The sequence below is a fragment of the Prunus dulcis genome, chromosome 1, assembly GCF_902201215.1.
Source record: "Prunus dulcis chromosome 1, ALMONDv2, whole genome shotgun sequence".
NCBI lineage: Eukaryota > Viridiplantae > Streptophyta > Magnoliopsida > Rosales > Rosaceae > Prunus > Prunus dulcis.
The window spans coordinates 5,184,409-5,203,734 of NC_047650.1; the positions used below are offsets into that span (position 1 = coordinate 5,184,409).

Sequence of the window (19,326 nt, forward strand, 5' to 3'; positions counted from 1 at the left end):
CATGCATTGAGGGGCCAAAGCAAAGAATGGAATCCAATAGCTTGAAAGATAAGCATAGAACAGCTTCAGCTATCTTTTGCCTTGTAAGCAAAGTGATCTCACTGACACTAACAATATCATGGGCAAGTTTATTTAAGATAGATATTATTCTGGTTGAATAACTTAAACAAACTCACAAAAACTAGGGAGCTATGGCGAGCAAACAAGAATAAAATGAAACACATGATTAAGCTGTAACCAGTAAAGACACCTTCCATTCATTAATATATATACAGTGTTCAATTTGCAGCCAAGGCAATGCTGAAGAACCCCACAGAATCTACAAAAGGTGACCTTGGAGCAGGTATTGTCATATAGACTAATACCAAACTCCAATTCATGGCAAAAGTGGATTGAGTACCTTTAAAATCAGAATAAAAAATTCTAAGCTAAAAATGAACAAACGAAACAATGCCCGAGTTAGTGGAGAGGGTTAGATCTTCTCATGTATCTAGCTTGATAAGTTAGACAGATTCGGAACCAAAGTTTCCTTCATGGATGCTGCCGTTTTCTTTACTCAGTTTTGATTTTGGCAAAGAAGAGGCTAGTCGTGGAGCTTTGCTTGATTGCTGCTTCAAATTAAGGTAAGTGTAAATAGACATTCCAGCAATTGCTGTGAAAGCCCCAGAAATACTCGTCTTGCCTGGATTCGAACTAAAGAGGTAGTAGTTTCCTAGAAGAATGACGCATGTTTTGAATTGACCAAGAACAACATGTGTAACAGCAGATGTAGCCCTGTCAATTCACAGAAAGATGATTTATCAGAACCACAAGAACCAACCAAAATCAAATTTTGCATGCCATACTTTTAACAAAGTAATATAAAAGTTGTGATGAACAAACACATAGTAGTCCCCAAGATACATTACAACCATTCAGCCATCATCCAGTGACACAAGAGATACAAGACTGTTTTAAATGGTTATCATTAGAATTGAAACTTCATGTCATTTAACATAATGGTCACATGCCAAAGTGTGTTACGAGTCGAGCTTGGTGCGATACCAAAGTAGTGTGAATTGTGCAAGCATGTGCTCAGACATGCAGGTAAATTCTTAGTTATTGTGTTATTTAAGTTTAACCCTAAACCTTATTGGTAGGTGTTGTTTAACCCTCCTGCCCAGTTGTAAATATTAGTAGTTGCCTACGATGGATAAGTTTAACCTCCCATTGTTGCCCATATCAGCTATTGCACTCTTTAATAATTTTGTTGACTGTTGCTAGGTTTTCAAGTGCAATGTAAAGTAATGCAAGAGAATCCAATAAGTGTCTAGCTTACTGCTTTCAAGTGCAATGTAAAGTAATGCAAGAGAATCCAATAAGTGTCTAGCTTACTGCTCTAGCTAGGACTCTTTGTAATCCTACATCTCTGTACTGTTATAAATGAGAATCATACACACCCATAGATTATTGTGGGAATCACCCATAGATTATACTCCAGTGTGCTTTTCATCAGACTTAAAATTTGAACCACTGCTGCGTTGTAGTATTGGAAGCAGTATTCTATAATCAAAATTTAAATTATGTTGGGTAGTTACGAAAATGGTAGAGTGAATAAATTGACAGGATATTCTTATAGGGAAGATTCATCTCAAAATGATAATTTAGATATCCTTGTTATCAATTTGAAAGGTGACCAAATCTTGTTTCCAGTATCAGAATTTTCAAGTAAAAATCTCAAGTTTCTCCCTCTTCAACAAAAAACTAAATAAAAGCACAAGCAAGAGACAATGAGAAATACAGATACAGAGAGGTAGACAGACTGATGAGGTCATCAAAGACGAACCTGTTTCCGAGCCATATAATAATACATGGAAAGTTGATATGCAAATCAGGTAAGATACATCTCAATGAATCTCAGCCATCCATATCTAATATAACAGCAGCAAAAAGATCCTTATTTAAGGATCTTATTAGAGAAATTATATATATATATATATATATATATATATATATTTTACTTCATTTCTGACAGTGTACCATGTTGACTAATTTGTTTATGCTACAAACCTATGTAAACCATAAGACAATGACATCGGACGTCAAAACTCTTGTATAGGAAACAATGGAACAAAACAGTAACATAGGATAATCAAAAGGAACAAACAGATATCACATACCCAAGTGCTAGAGCACCTGACCACTGAAGCAAGAAGCCAAGAATAGCTGACAAGAGAATTGCCAAGGTGTTATTAAAGTTCCAATTGAATGAGAGGGCACCAGGTGGATCTAACCAAGGTATTAGTGCAACAAGGAAAAATAAGGTGATTGGCGTTGTCTTCCACATTAACCTGTTCAACAGTTCGCATTTTAGTTAGCTGTAAATATAAATTCTTCCAACTAGAGGTCAATATCAAGGAGATTCAAATACAAACTGAAGAGTTTCAAAAGGAGCATCACTTACGCCAAGGCAGTCCAATTTTCCTGCTGTTGCAGACTAGACCAAAGAATCTTGTTGACTGCACTTGGTATTATCCATGCTAATGCTACACAAGCACCAAAGAGATGGAATTGCAGATCAGTTACTGTAGCCACGGCAACACCAAAGGATACTACTGTAAGTGCTAGAACCTGAAAATTTAATACCAAGGCGTTAGAACGGAAAGGAGAAGCTGTTAAAGATGGTTAGAATGAGGGTAATGACAAGTAAATTTTGTATAAGACCAATGATTAAAAATCAAGAAAGACAGCATAATAGAAAAATAAATTAACCAATTACATGAAGCTGGACACAAGCACCCTACAAACCAAAGTATAAAGACCGAAAGAAATATGTATGTAAGATATCCTGGATGTCTGAAAAAAAAATTTCTATCAGTGGGGAATGCCAGGTTTTACAATTTAATACAGTTTCCAAATAGTATATCTTTCACAATAGGCAGGGACACATTGGATGTGGTCTACTTCCTCCTCATTTCAGAGTTTTGTGAAATGATGAAAATATTGGGGAAAGGGAGAGCAAATACTTTCACAAACATGTAAAACCTGACACCAATTTTCTATCCTACGAAAACAATAACTCAGCCTGGAATAGCAAGAACATAAAACTGAATTTTATTTGCATATTGAATTGACATTTATACTTCCAAAAGGAAGAAGCTACCTTGGAGAAAGAAACTCTCTTATTGTACAATAAAAATTCTGCGAGAACAATTGATGGAGTAACCGCAATCTTAGACATCTGATAAAACCCCACACTGAAGAAATAGACATCAAACTCAACGTTGAAAATTAAAATTAATTATGAAAAATAGAATCTGATGATCTTTTCTGTAGGTAGGAATACTGACGAAATATCTCACCTATTGTACTTCAAACTAACATTAGCAAGGCCAGTAGAAAAGGCCATAACAAAACCAAGAGTAAATAAAGTAGATAAGCGGGTCGATTTTGGGGGACATGCAGGGAGGATAGACAGAGCATTTAGAACGGCCATCAAAAACCAGCTAACGACATAGTGGATAAAAGTGAGAAATATAGGAAACTGAAACCCAACAACTTTGAGCACCTGAGAAAATACAAGCTAGGTAAGTTATCAGCTGGAACACTGCTATTTTAAAATCCAGTTGGGCAAAATATGGATAGGATAAATAAATATATAGAGAGTTCAGCATACGAACCAATTTGTTCACGAAAATTATACCAACAGCAATTACAAAATTGAATGTAAGAGCAGTAGCAGGGCCACATAGTTGTTGTTGTTGACGCTTTGCACCTTCAGATGAGCGAAATTCATTAAATAGGGCTGCCCGCAAGTCTTCTAGAGCTCTTCCTGAGTTCATGTACACAGAGATGGAGAAAAGAATAAATCATCAATGAGCAACATACTGCAGATCCATGACTATTAGTATACTGTACATGGTTTGCTCAATGTATAATTAATTCACCTTTCCTAAATAACCAAAGTACAATTATAATATGATACCATTCTCTTTCATGGCAAAACTTAACAAACTGGAATAGCTACCTATGAAATATAACAAATGTCAATCCATAAATGTTATTCATCATATAAATAATGTTTTTGTTGTGCATATGCATTGTATATGATAGTCAGCATAAAATTTCCAACTTAGTAAGAAATAAATTATTCATTAAGAACAAAAAAAAGGGATATAATAAATTTACATAAATTTGTGCATCCAGGAAGACAAAAAAAGTAAAAATAAATATTCGACTCAAGAATAAAAAAGAAAAGAATACATTTATTCTCTTTAAAACTAAACAAAATCTTTATTTATATACTCTCTTCAAAACTAAACAAAATCGCTTCGCATAAGAAAATTAAAAAATCGTTCCACACGGTGTTTAGTACAAGCTGCAAGCATGTAAGTATAAGTTACATCAATGAAAAATAGATTTTAGGGTCTGCAACTATCTTATTATTTCTTCCTACGAACAACAAAGTGGTGAAGATAGTCAATTAATGGCTAATGCGAATCAGTCGATGTAAATGAATAAATTAACAGATATTAGAACCTGCAAACACGAAGGCAAAACAGCAATGAGGAAAACTCACGTGCAAGTTGTTGAACACCCAAAGGTGAATTCAAACGCAAGCCACAAACTTTATCAGGAAAAAAAAAACTAATGGAGCTGGAATAAAAGAATAATGCAAGTGTTTCACACTATTCATCACCGAAACGCATATATGTCACCCAGATCAACAGACAAAGAGACCCTTTATAGCTATGCCTAATCAAGTAAAATGATTGAAATTAAGCTTATTAACTGAAAAACACAGGTACCCAAATGGCTAAAATATGAGAATTAAAAGTCCCAAATATTAACAACATTAAAAATTAAATATAAATTTCAAAGGTTGCAGCTTTTGTTGGAAATTGAAATCAGTAGTAGCAAAAGTTACCTCTTTCACCAGCATCACTATCCTTGCGCTTGAGAATCTTCCTAACGTCTTTCCTTACTAAGAAATTTAACATTTTTACGGGTGCAAAGCATCACCCTTTCGATCTCTGTCACTCCCTCTCTCTCAGAAACAATGGTAACGGCTCTGTTTTTGGGTTTCTGGGTCTTTCTCTTTCTAAACTCCTTTTAGAGGGAGAGAGAGGGGGGTAGAGATTGGGGTCAGAGTGAGGTGCAGCTTGTGAGTTTGAGTTACAAAGAGACAGAGAGGGAGGGACACGTGGGCCGAGGAGAGCGGTGATGGCGGAAATTTGAAGTTGTCTGTCTGAGAGACTGGGAAAGAAAGAGAAAAAGGGAGATTGAACAAATCACGCCCAGGGTACCGACAGTCGACCAATTTTTATTATGTTTTTTTCTCTCACTTTTCTTTTTTTGTCAGAAAAGAAAACTTGTCTATCAACGAATGTGACCTGGGTTTAAAGAATTTTTTTTTTTTTTTGGGTCTATGTGCGAATGTGACTTGGGTTTAAAGAAAGTTTTTTTGTCGGAAAATAAAGTTTACCCAACAACCAATGTGACCTAGATTTAAAGAATGTAATTTACAGCAAAATTAAGAATTTTTTTAAATTAAATACAAGCTATAGTCTAAATTACAAGATGAGGGATTTCTCGAACTTAAACTATCAAGGTGACATGAGAATTTGAACTTGAGACTACTGGTCTATAAGTTAAAATCTTTTTTTACAAGGTTAGGCCTCGTTAGCTAATTAGGAGTTTTTTGATAATGTAGTTTGAGTCAAACAAAAAATAAAATTGTTAGTTTGAGCATCATATATATGAGTTAAGAATTATATAGTGAGGGCCTTATATATGGCCCTTGGGCGAGACTCTATTTTTTAATCGTTGGATCAAATTGGTTAGCCGTTGAATCAAATTAGTTAGCTTATGAATCAAATTAGTAGCTTAATCTAACGGTTAATAGATAGGACCTCACGTAAAAGATCATAGATAAGGCCCTCACTTGGATTTGTTATATTGTTAAATGATGGCCGAAGAACAACCCAACTCATTGGAATTGGTCTAGTTCGATTTTAGTTGGTAGTGCCCTTGTTAGGCCTTAACGGCAATTTTGATCATATGATTTGATCCTAATCCTAAACCCTAAATCATGCAGGCAACACCCGCTACTAAATTTATTTGTTTATTTATTCTGGAAAAATGGAACATGCTTAAGCAGGTTTAGCATGAGCTGGTTCCAAATATAAGAATCTCCAACTTGATGACCAAGGTCAGTAGCCCACACTTATGAGTAGGGGTGGGCATCGGGACTGAAAAACCGAAGCACTGAACTGAACCGGTGAAAAAAAATCGAAAAAAAAAAATCAATTGACCAAAAAAGTCAACAAATCGGTTCCAATTTCGGTTTTACACGGCACCGCATCGGACCAGATCGAACCGGACCGGTCATATATATATTTTTTTATTTTTACAAAATTTTAAAATCTAATGCCATATTTTAAATTTTATAATCACTATTTTTCCAAGTTCAACTTCAAAAAAATTCTAAATGTATGAATTGGATTATTTGTTAATTTTTAAGCCAAAAAAGATAAGTTATTTATTATATTTAAAAAAATTAAAATTAAAATAATAATAATTTAATAATTCGGTTAAAAATCAAAACTGGACCGAAATCGGTCAGAACTGAACCGGCCAATTTTTGAATTTTTTTTGCCTAAATCGGACCAAACCGGACCGATTATATAGTATCAGTTCTGGTTCCGATTTGAGGTGAGAATCGGACCGCGCCCACCCCTAATTATGAGGCTAATGTCTAGTGTGTGGGCAGCTCGCTACTTTTCTTTCTTGTATCATCGTATTTCTCCTCAATCGCATATGTTAACTCAACATCTTTTGAGACGTCCATGCAAATTATTTACATGGATAGTTGTGATGCCTCAAATATTTTTTATTAGTCTCTATAATTACATGTCTTGTTTGGGTTAGTCTCTTATTTGTGTTGCTCCTTACAGATTTCTCTTTTTTCATTGCTAATTACTATTAGAGGTGGCGGGAGATGGTATGCTTAGTGGTTGTTTTCTTTCTTCTCAGCATATTATGTTCTCTGTCGGATGTTCTCACTAGCTTGTGGCTGTACAAAGGACTATGATATCATAGTATGACTCTTTTGACAGTTGGATTGTGTTGTAGTGTTCTTGTCGAAGGTCTATGTGTTAGTTTGCTGTTTTATTTTATCTTACTCTAGCATTGGTCTTGCATGACTGTTTCAGACTCTTTTGTTAGTCTATGACATGTGTGGTACTCTTTCTTACCTTGAAGTTTGTCCATCAGGAAGATTTGTAACGAGGCCACTGTTTCGTGTTGTTCTATATACGTTATTTTGATTCTATGATAGTGCCTTTGGATGAAGAAATTTCAAAATACAAAAGATTTCATAAATAACTGAAATTAATATTATAGAATTGGTAAAGTTTCTTGTTTGGGTGACGGATTTAAAACACGGAATTTAACCTTTATGTGTAAAGCTATCTTTTTTAAAAACTCAATCTCTCTTGGGATTTTAGAAATGACGACTTTTATATGGAATTTAAAATTGGGATTTATGATATCCAAATTCCATATTTTTTCTCACGCGAAATTTCTTAATTTCTATGTTTTTTTTTTATCCAAACAAGGGAATTGATTCATGTCAATTTAGAAATTCTGAATTTTGTCAAAATCTCGAGTTTATTTCTCTCATCCAAACGTACCGTGAATGAATTTCATTTTTATAAAAAGAGAAAAGAAAAAAAAGGAGAGGAGGATATTGCTCTCTATTTATTGAATATCAAAACTACCCCTCTCTAAAACTCAAAACCCATCTAACTCCCCAACTCACCCTCAGACAGTCGGGATATTCATCGCCCTTCACTCCCCTACACTCCACACGGCAACTCTCCACCAAAACCGAAATCCGACCCATCCAAAATGCCCCCAAAATCCGAAACCCAGCCCCCAACCACCGCCACAACCACCACCCCCTACGACCCATCCTCCGCCTCCATCGACCCGCTTTTCCTCTTCATTCGGATCCTCCCCTACAGCTTCCTCCGCCCGCCTCGACTCCGACTCAAGCTCCCATCCCTCACCCTCCCCTCCCCCATGACCGTCTACGCCCTCGTTCTCCTCACCTACTTCATGGTCGTCTCCGGAATCATCTACGATGTCATTGTCGAGCCTCCGGGCATCGGATCTACCCAGGACCGCCTCACGGGTTCGGTCCGACCCGTCGTCTTCCTTCAGGGCCGGGTCAACGGGCAGTACATAATCGAGGGTCTGTCGTCCGGGTTCATGTTCGTGCTGGGTGGGATCGGCATTGTGCTGATGGACTTGGCCCTGGATCGAAACCGAGCCAAGAGTGTGAAAGTCTCGTATGCCACTGCAGGGATATCTTCGGTCGTTTTGGCCTATGTTATGAGTATGCTCTTTATTCGTATCAAGATCCCGGCTTATCTTCATTAGCTAGCTAATTAGCACCTTAATTTTCAATTTCGATTTCAGTTTCAGTTGATCTTGCAAATTGTGGACCTCAATTATGGTTTAATTTAGACATGGGGTTATATATTTATCGTATAATTTGAATCTTATATCTCTCTGTATCATTTCGTGATTTATCTGTTTTTGATTTTTACTCTCTGCTTTTGTTCAATTGAATTTCTTGTTTGTTGCCTAAAAGAAGCATGCTTTAAGTGGGTTTGGTAGGTCTCACAACAATATTATTGGCTCAGCAGCATAAAGTTCTGTAATTGTATTATCATGGACGAAATGGTAGGGCTTAATTCATTTAACACTAGGGACCAAGACTAGATTATACTCTATGAAATTCCTTGAATTTGATGTGTTGCACTACGGTGGAGAATGTGGAATTCTGTGTGATAAATTTTGCTTGTAAGTGCAAGCATAATGTCTTACCAATGAATCTGGTGATACCATGACACGACCGGTACTTCTATGAAGGACTTCATATGAGATACTGATACTTCTTTTACTCCAACATGAATAATACTAAATGTCGATATGAGATTGTAACACTCCTAAAGTGCCCCTCAATTTCTTTATTAATAGTTTAGTATCATATCCATATCAATGTTTTTTGATACATAGTATGAGTTTGAAATAATCATATGCCATAGGATTGTTAAGGGAACATAGTCTGTAGGCTTTTGCAAATGTGAGGGAGTGCTAAACTTTGAATTTCATGTTTTTTAATAGGGAAGGACTATAATCGTAAATGGAAACGCAGGATGGATGGGTTGGCTTATAACATCCTTTGCTAATTGTACGTGAATGACAAATGCATATATGAACACTTCCTTTGAGTAGATGACTTGTAAACTTTTAGTTTCTAACTACAACAGGGATTATCTTTTGATTGAAGATGTTTTTGTTTACTGTTGTTTCGGAACAGTATTATAACTTTTGTTTTCTTTTAGGTTGGTCGACTCTAATCCATATCATATGTGTACCTTGTATCCATATCCATGTTTTCTGGTGGCGGTGTTCTAGTGTTTGAGCAAGCTGCTGCTTATTTAATGGTTAGGAAATGCTCTGTAACTATTACAATTGATTCTCATTGTCCTCAAAACTTTTTTCCTCTGTGGTCTAGGCTGTTACCTTACTATCCATCACAGGTCACATTCCGGAATTGTTTCTATTTTATGAAAAACTAGTAAAAATTATTGGAAACAAGGAAAAGTACAGGCCCTACATGATGATTACTTGCTCGGATGAAAAACAAAATGGAATGCATAGAAAAAAACTAATTTGTCTTTGGGGCATTACCTATGCATACACAGGAATTCTCTGTTTCAGATGAGAGAGATGCACATCTCTCCCTTCTGTCACTAGATCAAGCTGATTGCTAGGATCTTAAGAAGCTTTTCCCCTTTTTAACGGTTTTTTTGCACTCCATTTGTAACACAAAAAACACAAGAGCACAAGCATCGTAACCCTTATGACCTCTCCTCCAGTCTACTCTCCCTACTTCCATACAGCAGACGGAAAATCAACAAGAAATTGGCATGTGGAGATTTTGAAAACAGAATCGTTGGTTTTTTCCTTGGAAATGAATTCCGTACTTGCTTTGGCATTGTTTGGCTTTCAGTCCGATCTGTGCATCACAAATCTTAGTTTATGGATTTTGCCTTGTAGATAGACTGTCCTCAAGATTATTGGTCTTCTGCGTTGCTGTATGATTGGAGTTTAGAAGTAATTATGATATTATTGGATGTATTTTTGTAAGATTAGTTTTCTGGTATAAGTATGGTTGTAGGTCTTGAGTCTGTTTTGGTTTGGTTCAAATCGATGTCTGAGTCATTTAAATATCCTTGTTCTGCAAAATTTAGACTTTGTTGAGAGGAAAGCTTGCTAGGTTTGTTCAAATCGACTGAAGGTGCACGAAACCAGTAGCCAATTTGCAAGTAAACGAATGTTTAATTACAAGAGTAAGGTAGAAATGATTACAAATACTACAGTTGACATCCCCCCAATTAAAAAAACCACAATACTATAATGCTCTTAAACTTAAGCCTCTTGAAATGCGCTTACAAGCCCGATATACCACAACAAAGCTAAGTATGCTCATCACAGATTGTCTAGCTATCCAAGTAGTCAAATCTGTTGAGGCTTCCTCTGAAGACAAATACGAAGACAAATACCACTAGATAAAAACGCTAGTTGGTTGACGACAAAACTAGTTTCACATCCCAAACAAACCCTTAATCAACGTAGACCTATATAGGGTGTTATTATTTAGACTCTTGAAATTCGGTCAGTAAACTCCCCTTTAGTGGCACAGTGCTTGTAGTTCAAGTGGTAAAAAGTAGTTACTCATGCATTCGAGGTCTCGTGTTCAAATACCCCTCAGCTTATGTAAAAATAAAATAAAATAAAAAATAAAATAAAATAAAAAATAAAATAAAATAAAAAATAAAAATCCCTTATAATGGAATTCAAAATGACCATTTTAGCCTCGAGCATAAAAGCCTTTTTAAGGACAATACAGTCAATTTGCATTTGATAAAAGGACATTCAAATCCTCGTTTAGGAGGTTTTGGAGACGAGATATATGAATGTTTACTTCTTGAGTTTAAACATTGACCAATTGTGTTTTGGTCAGCCCTCGTGTTGAGCGAAATATGAACAACCACTTTCAACAAGCCGAAGTCCACTTGATTTTTGGCCTAAAAAACATCACAGATTTGAACTCTCAAATTGGGTGATCGCATGCATATAATGAAGAAAAAAGCAACAAAACCAATAACTAGTGAAGATGAGGAAGTAGTGGATTTGAGGTTAAAACCCTTTTTTCATGTGAATTGCCACTCACTCACCCAGTCTAGACTTATTGCCTTGAGATTTGCACCCAATTTTCTTATTCCTAGTAATATTAATTTAACAAACACGACTTTTGATTTTGTTTAATTACTAGTTTTTCTTGATATGTATATAAAATATTGTATTTTTCTTTGATTACAGGCTAATCGTTGACGATCTATAGCATCAAGTTTCAGTGACTTGAAACCGTAGGTTTCACTAATAGGGTTCATGTGCTATATATATATATATATATATAGCATCAAGTTTCAGTGACTTGAAACCGTAGGTTTCACTAATAGGGTTCATGTGCTATATATATTCGTTTTCTAACCTAAAAAATATACCAAAAAATTATGGATGTTTTCCCTATAAATACATAACAATTTTATTCACTTTTCCTATAAATACATAACAATTTTATTCACTTTCCCTATAAATACATAACAAGTTTATATTTTTTTGCATTTTTTTTTTCTTACTCTTGCCCTAGCCTTTTGGGGTGGAACCAAAAAAGGCAAGGCTGCCACTATTCACGTGAATAGTAGCAGCCCTTGCCTTGCTTTAGCCTTAGCCTTAGCATTAGCCTTTTGGGGTGGACATGCTCTAAAAGCACGACAGAACCAGAGATATCAGTCCACCAGGTTCTACGATTACAGATCTCACCAAAAATATTAGTGTTTAGGAAAAAAAAGTATCTGAAACAATCGAATAACCTAACAATATAGTCACAAAGGGAATGAAAATGATACACTCACATTTGGCTCGTTATTTTGGGTAGAACAAAGTCTTGGTTCTCTGCCTAAACATATGATTATGAAGAAAAGGATAAGAAAAAAAAAAAAGGATATAATAAATTCCGGTTGCTACAAAAGATTTATTTATAAAAAGATCCAAAACTGTACATGAAGCCCATGAAATTTATTTACAGACCAGACATGCATGAAATACTAATATTTTAAATGACCCCACAGACCCCATGTATCTATCTGATATAGAGGAGACCCTATAATACTATTTCTAATGCAAGCTACATGATCTGCTCAAAGAACTTAACCACAAGACAATCCTACTATCAACCCCACTTACCTACATGGTTTATAACACCATTAATTACCAATACCATCACCCAAAACAAAAACAAAAACAAAAACACACACACTCTCGAAATTAACCCCATCCTCATGAGTATTCAAACTCATGATTCATGAACGTAAGTAGGATTCTTAATTTTCATTATTTTTTTCCGAAAGACGATTTTACCCTTCACCGAGTGAAGTAATGACGGGGAGAGAAGAGGCGACGTGGTGAGAACATCCCCATGTACCTCGGGGAAGCAAGGCCGTCGATGGAGCGATACTCGGGCATGATGAACCCTTCTTTCTCCTCCCGGGATACGCTTCGAGCCCCGTTGAATGTGCCGTACTTGACCAACTTGCCCATCCAAGACTTCTTCTTGGGTGGGCTCTTGTGTCCCCCATTCATTTTCTCACTAAGGTACTCCTTCACTGAATGCAATCCTTGCTCAAACACCTCAGGAGGAGGCGAAGACATAGGATTGCCTTGTACAGTAAGCTTCTGAAGCTTCTTGAGGCATCCGATGGAGTCTGGTAGAGCCGTGATCTTGTTGTAGCTGACGTCCAATTCAACAAGAGACATGAGGAGGCCAATGGAGTATGGTAGGGTTTCGAGGTACTGGAAGTTTTGGCTCACATTGAGAATTTCAAGGTTGATAAGGTTCTCAAGATCTTCAGGGAGGGACCTGAGGCAGTTGAGACGAGCGTCTAGTACGCGCAAAGAAGACAGGTGGGTGAGGGAGCGTGGTAGGAAGACAAGCTTGTTGGAGTTCACTGATAGCTTCTTGAGGTTGTGGAGCTCAAAACCAATGGTGTCTGGGAGCAGGCTCAGCTTGTTGAAGTTGGCATTCAGATCTTCCAATGACCTGAGTAATTGTAAATCCACGATTAAGTTCAAACTAATGTATAATTTAATACACTCATATGATCATATCGTAAACTACGCCCATTTTTACTAAAAAGAATTCATTATTATTATTATTTCTTTGGTATAAGACCCACTAGTGGGGAACCATTATGTATTGGTTGACCTTATTTTAAAGTGCCGTAACCATTTAGTATTGTTTAGTTTACTGGTTGTACGGTCTATGGTTGCCCTATTTGTCTTTGCATGCGTGTAACTGTTATTTCATGGGTTTTCAATTTGAAATTGAATTCTACTTTTGACTTATTTGTTGTAACTTATCTTCACCGTTCATTTGGTTCCCACAAGTCAAAAGCAGCGATCACGGCATCAAGATGGAGTTCCAAAAATAGTAGTATTTTATTGAGAAATGATCAGATTATTGGACAACAAAATTATTACAACTAGAAAGCAATGTCTTTCTCCTGTTAGAAAAAGGAAACAAATTACAAAGGATCTAGCTTGAATTAATAACTAGGGTTTTTAAAATATTTCTATTCAATGTTCAAATCTGATCACGAAAAGGACTCGTATTTTGTGTAATTGTGAATTCATGTGATGCAATTGTGTGGAATATAATATAAGAAAAGGGTGACATCAGAAGACGGAAATGTATGATTTTGTCATATATGTAAAGAAATTAATTGCATCCGTTTCATCATATTGTATAAAGAGGATCCCCAGACTCAACCTAGAAGTTTCTTAGTTCTTTATGATTTTTTGATACAACCAATATTGGTGGGATGAGGGAAAGGGGAATCGAACCTAGAACCTCGGATGCACGAGTAAATGCTCTTTAACCACGTGAGTTAGAAGCTCCTTACTACTTCTTTTGCTTAAAGAGAAAAGTTATAGTGGTCCACTAAGAGTACCACTAAGAGAAAAGCTAGAAGCCCCTTGCTACTTCATTTTAAGCCAAACATTTTATAACCAGTCATTTAATTAAGAATTTTCTTGGAACACATTGACAAATTTTATTAAGTAAATTCATTCAGCATATTCCTTAATTAAGTGAAATCTCTTATTTACGTTTCAAAATTTATTTATTTTAATGATTAAATTTCCAGAAAATCACTATATAAAAATACTAATAAATAAATTAAGGATTGCCTTTTATATTTATATCAAGACTTAATAAATGAAATAGTTATTGCCATTGAATTGGAAAGAGAAAGAGGAACAGAAGAGACAACGAACCTGCAATTTTCAATGGTTTTTGGGAGAAATGCAAGAAGGTTTCCAGAAACATTGAGGACCTTAAGCTTGGACAAACAACCAATTGAGTTTGGAAGAGATTTCAGCTGATTTGAATGCATGTCCAGCACTAGCACGTTTAGTAACCTTGCTGTCAAGGATTCTGGTATGTTCTGTAAAATTTACACCAGAAGAGAATATTAGAAGAAATATACGCATATATATGAAATAATATACGTTAATATTATATAAACATTCATTCAAAACCTAAATTGCAGAGGCTTCTCTAATCCCCCAACATACAGAAATATGAACCTTCATGTAAGCAAAGCTAGGTCCGATCATGTACTGGTGCTGCTTATGAGATGAGATGATTGCGAGACTAAATAAATTCAATTAAGCTAGAATTAGTACCTGAAGATTGTTATTGGAAAGATCAAGCTTGCAAATAGTTCCCAAATTAAGGGAAGGATTAGGCAGGGCATCAAGAGACATCCCACTCAAATCCACAATCTCAAGCCTCTCTTCATCCATTGACTTTTTCCTCTCATGAGCAGCTTTCTTCTTGGTATCCATTCTCATTTGCTGCTGGTGCTGTTGCTGTTCGTACATCATATTCGCAAACCCGAGAAAGATTCTAGATCAAATTCCTTCTCGAGCAACAAACAGAAGATTAAAGATAGAAACTTTCTAGAGGGGGGCTTATTTTGTGTTTTGTGCTGTGTTTGTAAGGTGCTTGTTTGGAAGGAAAGAAAATAAAGGTATGAATATTTGAAGAGAAGAGAGAGTGTAAACGACGTACGGAATGGAGAGAGAGAGAGAGTACCTACCACGTGTGAATGACGTTAGTGAGGAAAGTACAAGGCCGTATGCTTAGGGGTTGCGTGGCCATGTCTCCCACTTGGATTAAGTCAACCCTTACCTTCCGGCCACCCGCAAATGTAGCCCACTTTGGCTTATTGTGATTTGCCCTATTCTTATCGCTTACTTATTATTTTCTCGGTGTTCGTCCTTAGACCAAATCCAACAAGCAATTTCTCTATGTTTTTATTACTCGTTTCTTGTAGTTTAATTAGACTTTTATAAAATTGTCAAATGAATACGCAAGGGGGTATGCATGTAATGACAATTTATCGATCGTTTTTCTTCCTTAGATTCTTACAATTCTTTAACTAATCGGAATTGAAGAGTCTGATAGGACATAAAATTTTGAAGTAATAAATATACCTTTTCAAATTGCCATATAGATCAACAAACTTTAATTTGAAGAGTTTAATTTGCTACTACTGTTGGAAGAATAATACTAGTCTTACCACATTTTTTATACCACAATTTTATACCACATAATATGGCAGCTGATGTGTATATACCACATCATGTAAAATATTAGTTTCTGTTTTTCTAATTTTATTTATTAAAATACACTTCATTCATTTAATTGATGTGACATATAATATGGATATGTCACATCATGTAGTATAGAAATGTGGGATAATAATGTGGTAAGTATAGCATTGCTCCGGTTGGAAATGCTCTAACCTTGCGTTTGCATAATAGAAATAAATTTGAAATGTTAATAATGGTCAAATTTTCTAAATTGGTAAACATAATTAATTCTTTTGTTTGTATTCATGAACAAAGAAATTTAGAAATTTCATGTTTGGATAGTATAATTTTCGACAGTTCATTTTACTCTCCAACTACTCCAAGTTGAACTAGAAAAAGTAGAAAACATGTGATTTTGATGGTCTAACCACTGCTCTAGGGAATATGGTGGTTGTGTTATGACAAATATTCGAGGGCATATTATCGAAACCATGTACTGCCATTCATTTCAACAATTAAATTATTAGACATGTTTTTTTCTTAACTCTCTCAAATCATGCACTAAAACATTTTGTGATGATAATGTGAAAAGATACTTTTTAGTGGTTGAGAGAGGAGTTTTATTTTATTTTTTTCCTGAAAAGGGCACATGTAGTTTGATCGGACTATGAGTGTAAGCATATACGGTTGGTAAGAACTCAGAAAATTTTCATTGTGATCTACATATTACCATTACTGGTTCTCTAAGATCCATGTACGAATGAAATTTTTGGTCTCACGGTGATACTGCAACATGATGTTAATAATTCTTTCATGTTATAACATGTGTATCTATTTATTATTATTATATTATAACTTTGTTATCTACTCATATTATAACACGTGAATTATTAACACCAAACAACGGTATAACTTGTCACACGTTTTTGAAATATCAACCCTATCATCCACATATGATGACGTTACTAAAGTTGGATGAAATATTGTTTTTAATTGGATGGTGACTCCACCAAGCAACGATGTATTATTTTTATCCTAGGAGCATGAAATATTAGAGAAATAATTGGATGGTGACTCCACAGGATACGGTACTAAAGTTGTTCTTAACATGAGGTTGTAGTCTCAAGATCTCATCTAAAGTTCTGAACTTTGTAAATTCGATAGGAGGTATACGTATACTAATTACATATATAATAAAACATATATGAAACATCGGTCCTCTTGTTTTACATTATTAATTAGTATCCCACACTGGAGATAGAAACTAGCGTAAAGAGCTTTTTCTTTGGATCAAGAAAAAATAACTTCATTGAACTAGCAAATTGCAAACTTTACAAATGTAGGAACTGAAAAAAACCATGAAAACTAGATTCAAGTTGGAAAATTGTGTCTCGTTAGAACCTTGGCATAAAAAACCCCATAAAGATGAAAATTCGATATTAAAAAAAGAGTACAACTCATAAAAAAACTCCCTGCCTAACCATCATCCCTATCTTCAATCAAAATAGAAAACAACCAAAAAGGGCCATATCCCTATCCCATCTACAATCTTGCCGTACATATAACCCGTGTTGAGCCAACGAATGTGCTGCCCGGTTGCCCTTCTTGGGTTGGAATAAAACATCCACAACTCTCAGTTAAAAGCCTTTTAGTATCGTACACAAGAGCTTAAACGATCTTAAGTTAAGTCTCTATATCCATTGTCAATTAATTTTATGTTGAAGATTCACATTCTATTATGATATCAAAAGTCACAGTTATTTGTTACACGACAATCCGTACAACCACATAACCCTTTTTGAAAGAAAGAAAGAAACTTCGAATCCCATATATGGTCACCCGAGCTCTTATAATGGGATTGTGAAATCTAATATTGTTTGTCATTTCCACAAATTTTTTCTTCTCCCATTTGGCGTGCAAGTATACACAGCAACAACTATTTGTGCCTCCAGGTCCTCTTTTATCTTATCCTCTAATTAAATTCCGACCAATGCACATGCTTTTTAGTTGGCAGTGATTACTTATCTTAATCTATATAGCAGACCTTAATTCAATAATCTCAGTGCTAATCAAACAATCATCAATTTGATGATTTTTCTTTCATTAAAAGTTGGTTAGCATAATTTATGCCGAGAATAATGCGTTTATTCTCTGCATATCCATTGTATGTGACATAGATTTTAAGTATGAATATTTCCGCACTGCCCTAAAATTTGGCTTAAAATTCAGAGGCGATGAGAGCCCATCTAAGTCAAAAAATTAAGATGTGATTTAGGATTGTATTTTAAAAAAAAGCGATGAACCAATTTAAGTGCAGACTAATTTAATAGAAGCCGCCTACAACTTGTCACCTGGTCCCTTATAAAGAAATCTCAAATTCTTTGCTTTTCTTGTGAGCCGTACATGTTTAAGATCCCTGAAATGTACAGCGTAAGCACTAGATATTAGTGATAAGGGTAGGAACTTGTTCAACAAGGATTGCTAATACATATCCATGGCTTATGTCACGTACGTTAAAATAGTTAGCCCGCATTAAAAATTCTGGACATAAAATAGGTACTGTACGGCAAGTCTTGGATGATTATGAGATAATAAGATTAAGAAGTCAAACAACTCCTGTTTTTTTTTCTCACAAGGACAAAAACCGTATCAGATATATTCACATTTCGTACATGTTTAAATGTGGCTTTCTTTAGCAAATGACAACGAAATGATGTGCTCATCTGATGCTTGACAAAATGCATATAGGACTGGACCTGATGTTTAAAAGAAGGTTTGTTTAACACATCGCTTAAGAAGTTAAGATAATACAAATGGTTTTATTGAAAATTAAAATATGATGATGACAGTACACATCTTGTTAAGCATAAATTAAACTAGGATTATAACATTCTTAATTGGTTAGGTCGGCTTTCATTTGTCTTTTGTTTATATTTTAATTAAAGATTGATAACGAAAAAGTGACGCAAGAGTGAAGAAAAAGATTATAGATGCAAATGAGGGAGAAAATGTATATGGAAATAATTCATAAAGTAAATAAAATTAATAGTATGTGGGAAATGGAAATTGCAGACAATCTTTTGGCTTGGGCCTTAGCAAAAACTTTTATAAAAAATAGCCAGAATTCCCCCTACATTTTTATAAATGTCAGTTTTTATAAAAAGTTTCAAAAATAGCTAAAAACTCACTTAAATAGACATAAATGCCATCAAAACTAAAATTCACATAAATAAAATAAAGTCAGTCAGAGAAAAAAAAAAAAAAAAAAAAAAAAGACTATGCCAAGAAAACTTGATTTCATATCTAAGCATATGATTCGACTACTATGCCAAATAGACATCTCCACTTGTGACCTTTTCAAGCATCAACTGAAGAAGATAACGCTGAACATAGCAAATCAGAAGTATACAACTTTTGGTTTTTTTTTTTTTTTTGGTTTCTTTTTTCTTTAAGAACTTATTGGGGTCTTCAAAATGGAAAGGTTCTAAACAATTGGAGATGACAATAGAAATAACCTAGGACCCTAGATTAAATCATCAACTAAGAAAA

At 35.1% G+C, this 19,326-nt stretch overlaps 3 protein-coding genes across 3 annotated transcripts; 1 reads left to right on the forward strand and 2 right to left on the reverse strand.

The window, feature by feature from the left end:
* Positions 1–226: 226 nt before the first annotated feature.
* On the reverse strand, positions 227–5,311 carry LOC117615522 (nucleotide-sugar uncharacterized transporter 1). The gene is made up of 7 exons (XM_034344621.1): positions 4,907–5,311; positions 3,660–3,811; positions 3,342–3,547; positions 3,143–3,236; positions 2,444–2,610; positions 2,160–2,330; positions 227–774 (listed from the first exon to the last, which is right to left on the reverse strand). Exons 1-7 carry the CDS (start codon positions 4,977–4,979, stop codon positions 504–506), a joined length of 1,134 nt encoding a protein of 377 aa, XP_034200512.1. The 5' UTR covers positions 4,980–5,311; the 3' UTR covers positions 227–503.
* A 2,469-nt stretch (positions 5,312–7,780) lies between these two features.
* On the forward strand, positions 7,781–8,593 carry LOC117614218 (oligosaccharyltransferase complex subunit ostc). The gene has a single exon (XM_034342945.1). It carries the CDS (start codon positions 7,891–7,893, stop codon positions 8,422–8,424), a length of 534 nt encoding a protein of 177 aa, XP_034198836.1. The 5' UTR covers positions 7,781–7,890; the 3' UTR covers positions 8,425–8,593.
* A 3,532-nt stretch (positions 8,594–12,125) lies between these two features.
* On the reverse strand, positions 12,126–15,209 carry LOC117614217 (plant intracellular Ras-group-related LRR protein 6-like). The gene is made up of 3 exons (XM_034342944.1): positions 14,866–15,209; positions 14,455–14,624; positions 12,126–13,219 (listed from the first exon to the last, which is right to left on the reverse strand). The coding sequence occupies exons 1-3, from the start codon at positions 15,064–15,066 to the stop codon at positions 12,544–12,546; spliced, it is 1,047 nt and encodes a 348-aa protein (XP_034198835.1). The 5' UTR covers positions 15,067–15,209; the 3' UTR covers positions 12,126–12,543.
* Positions 15,210–19,326: the final 4,117 nt, after the last annotated feature.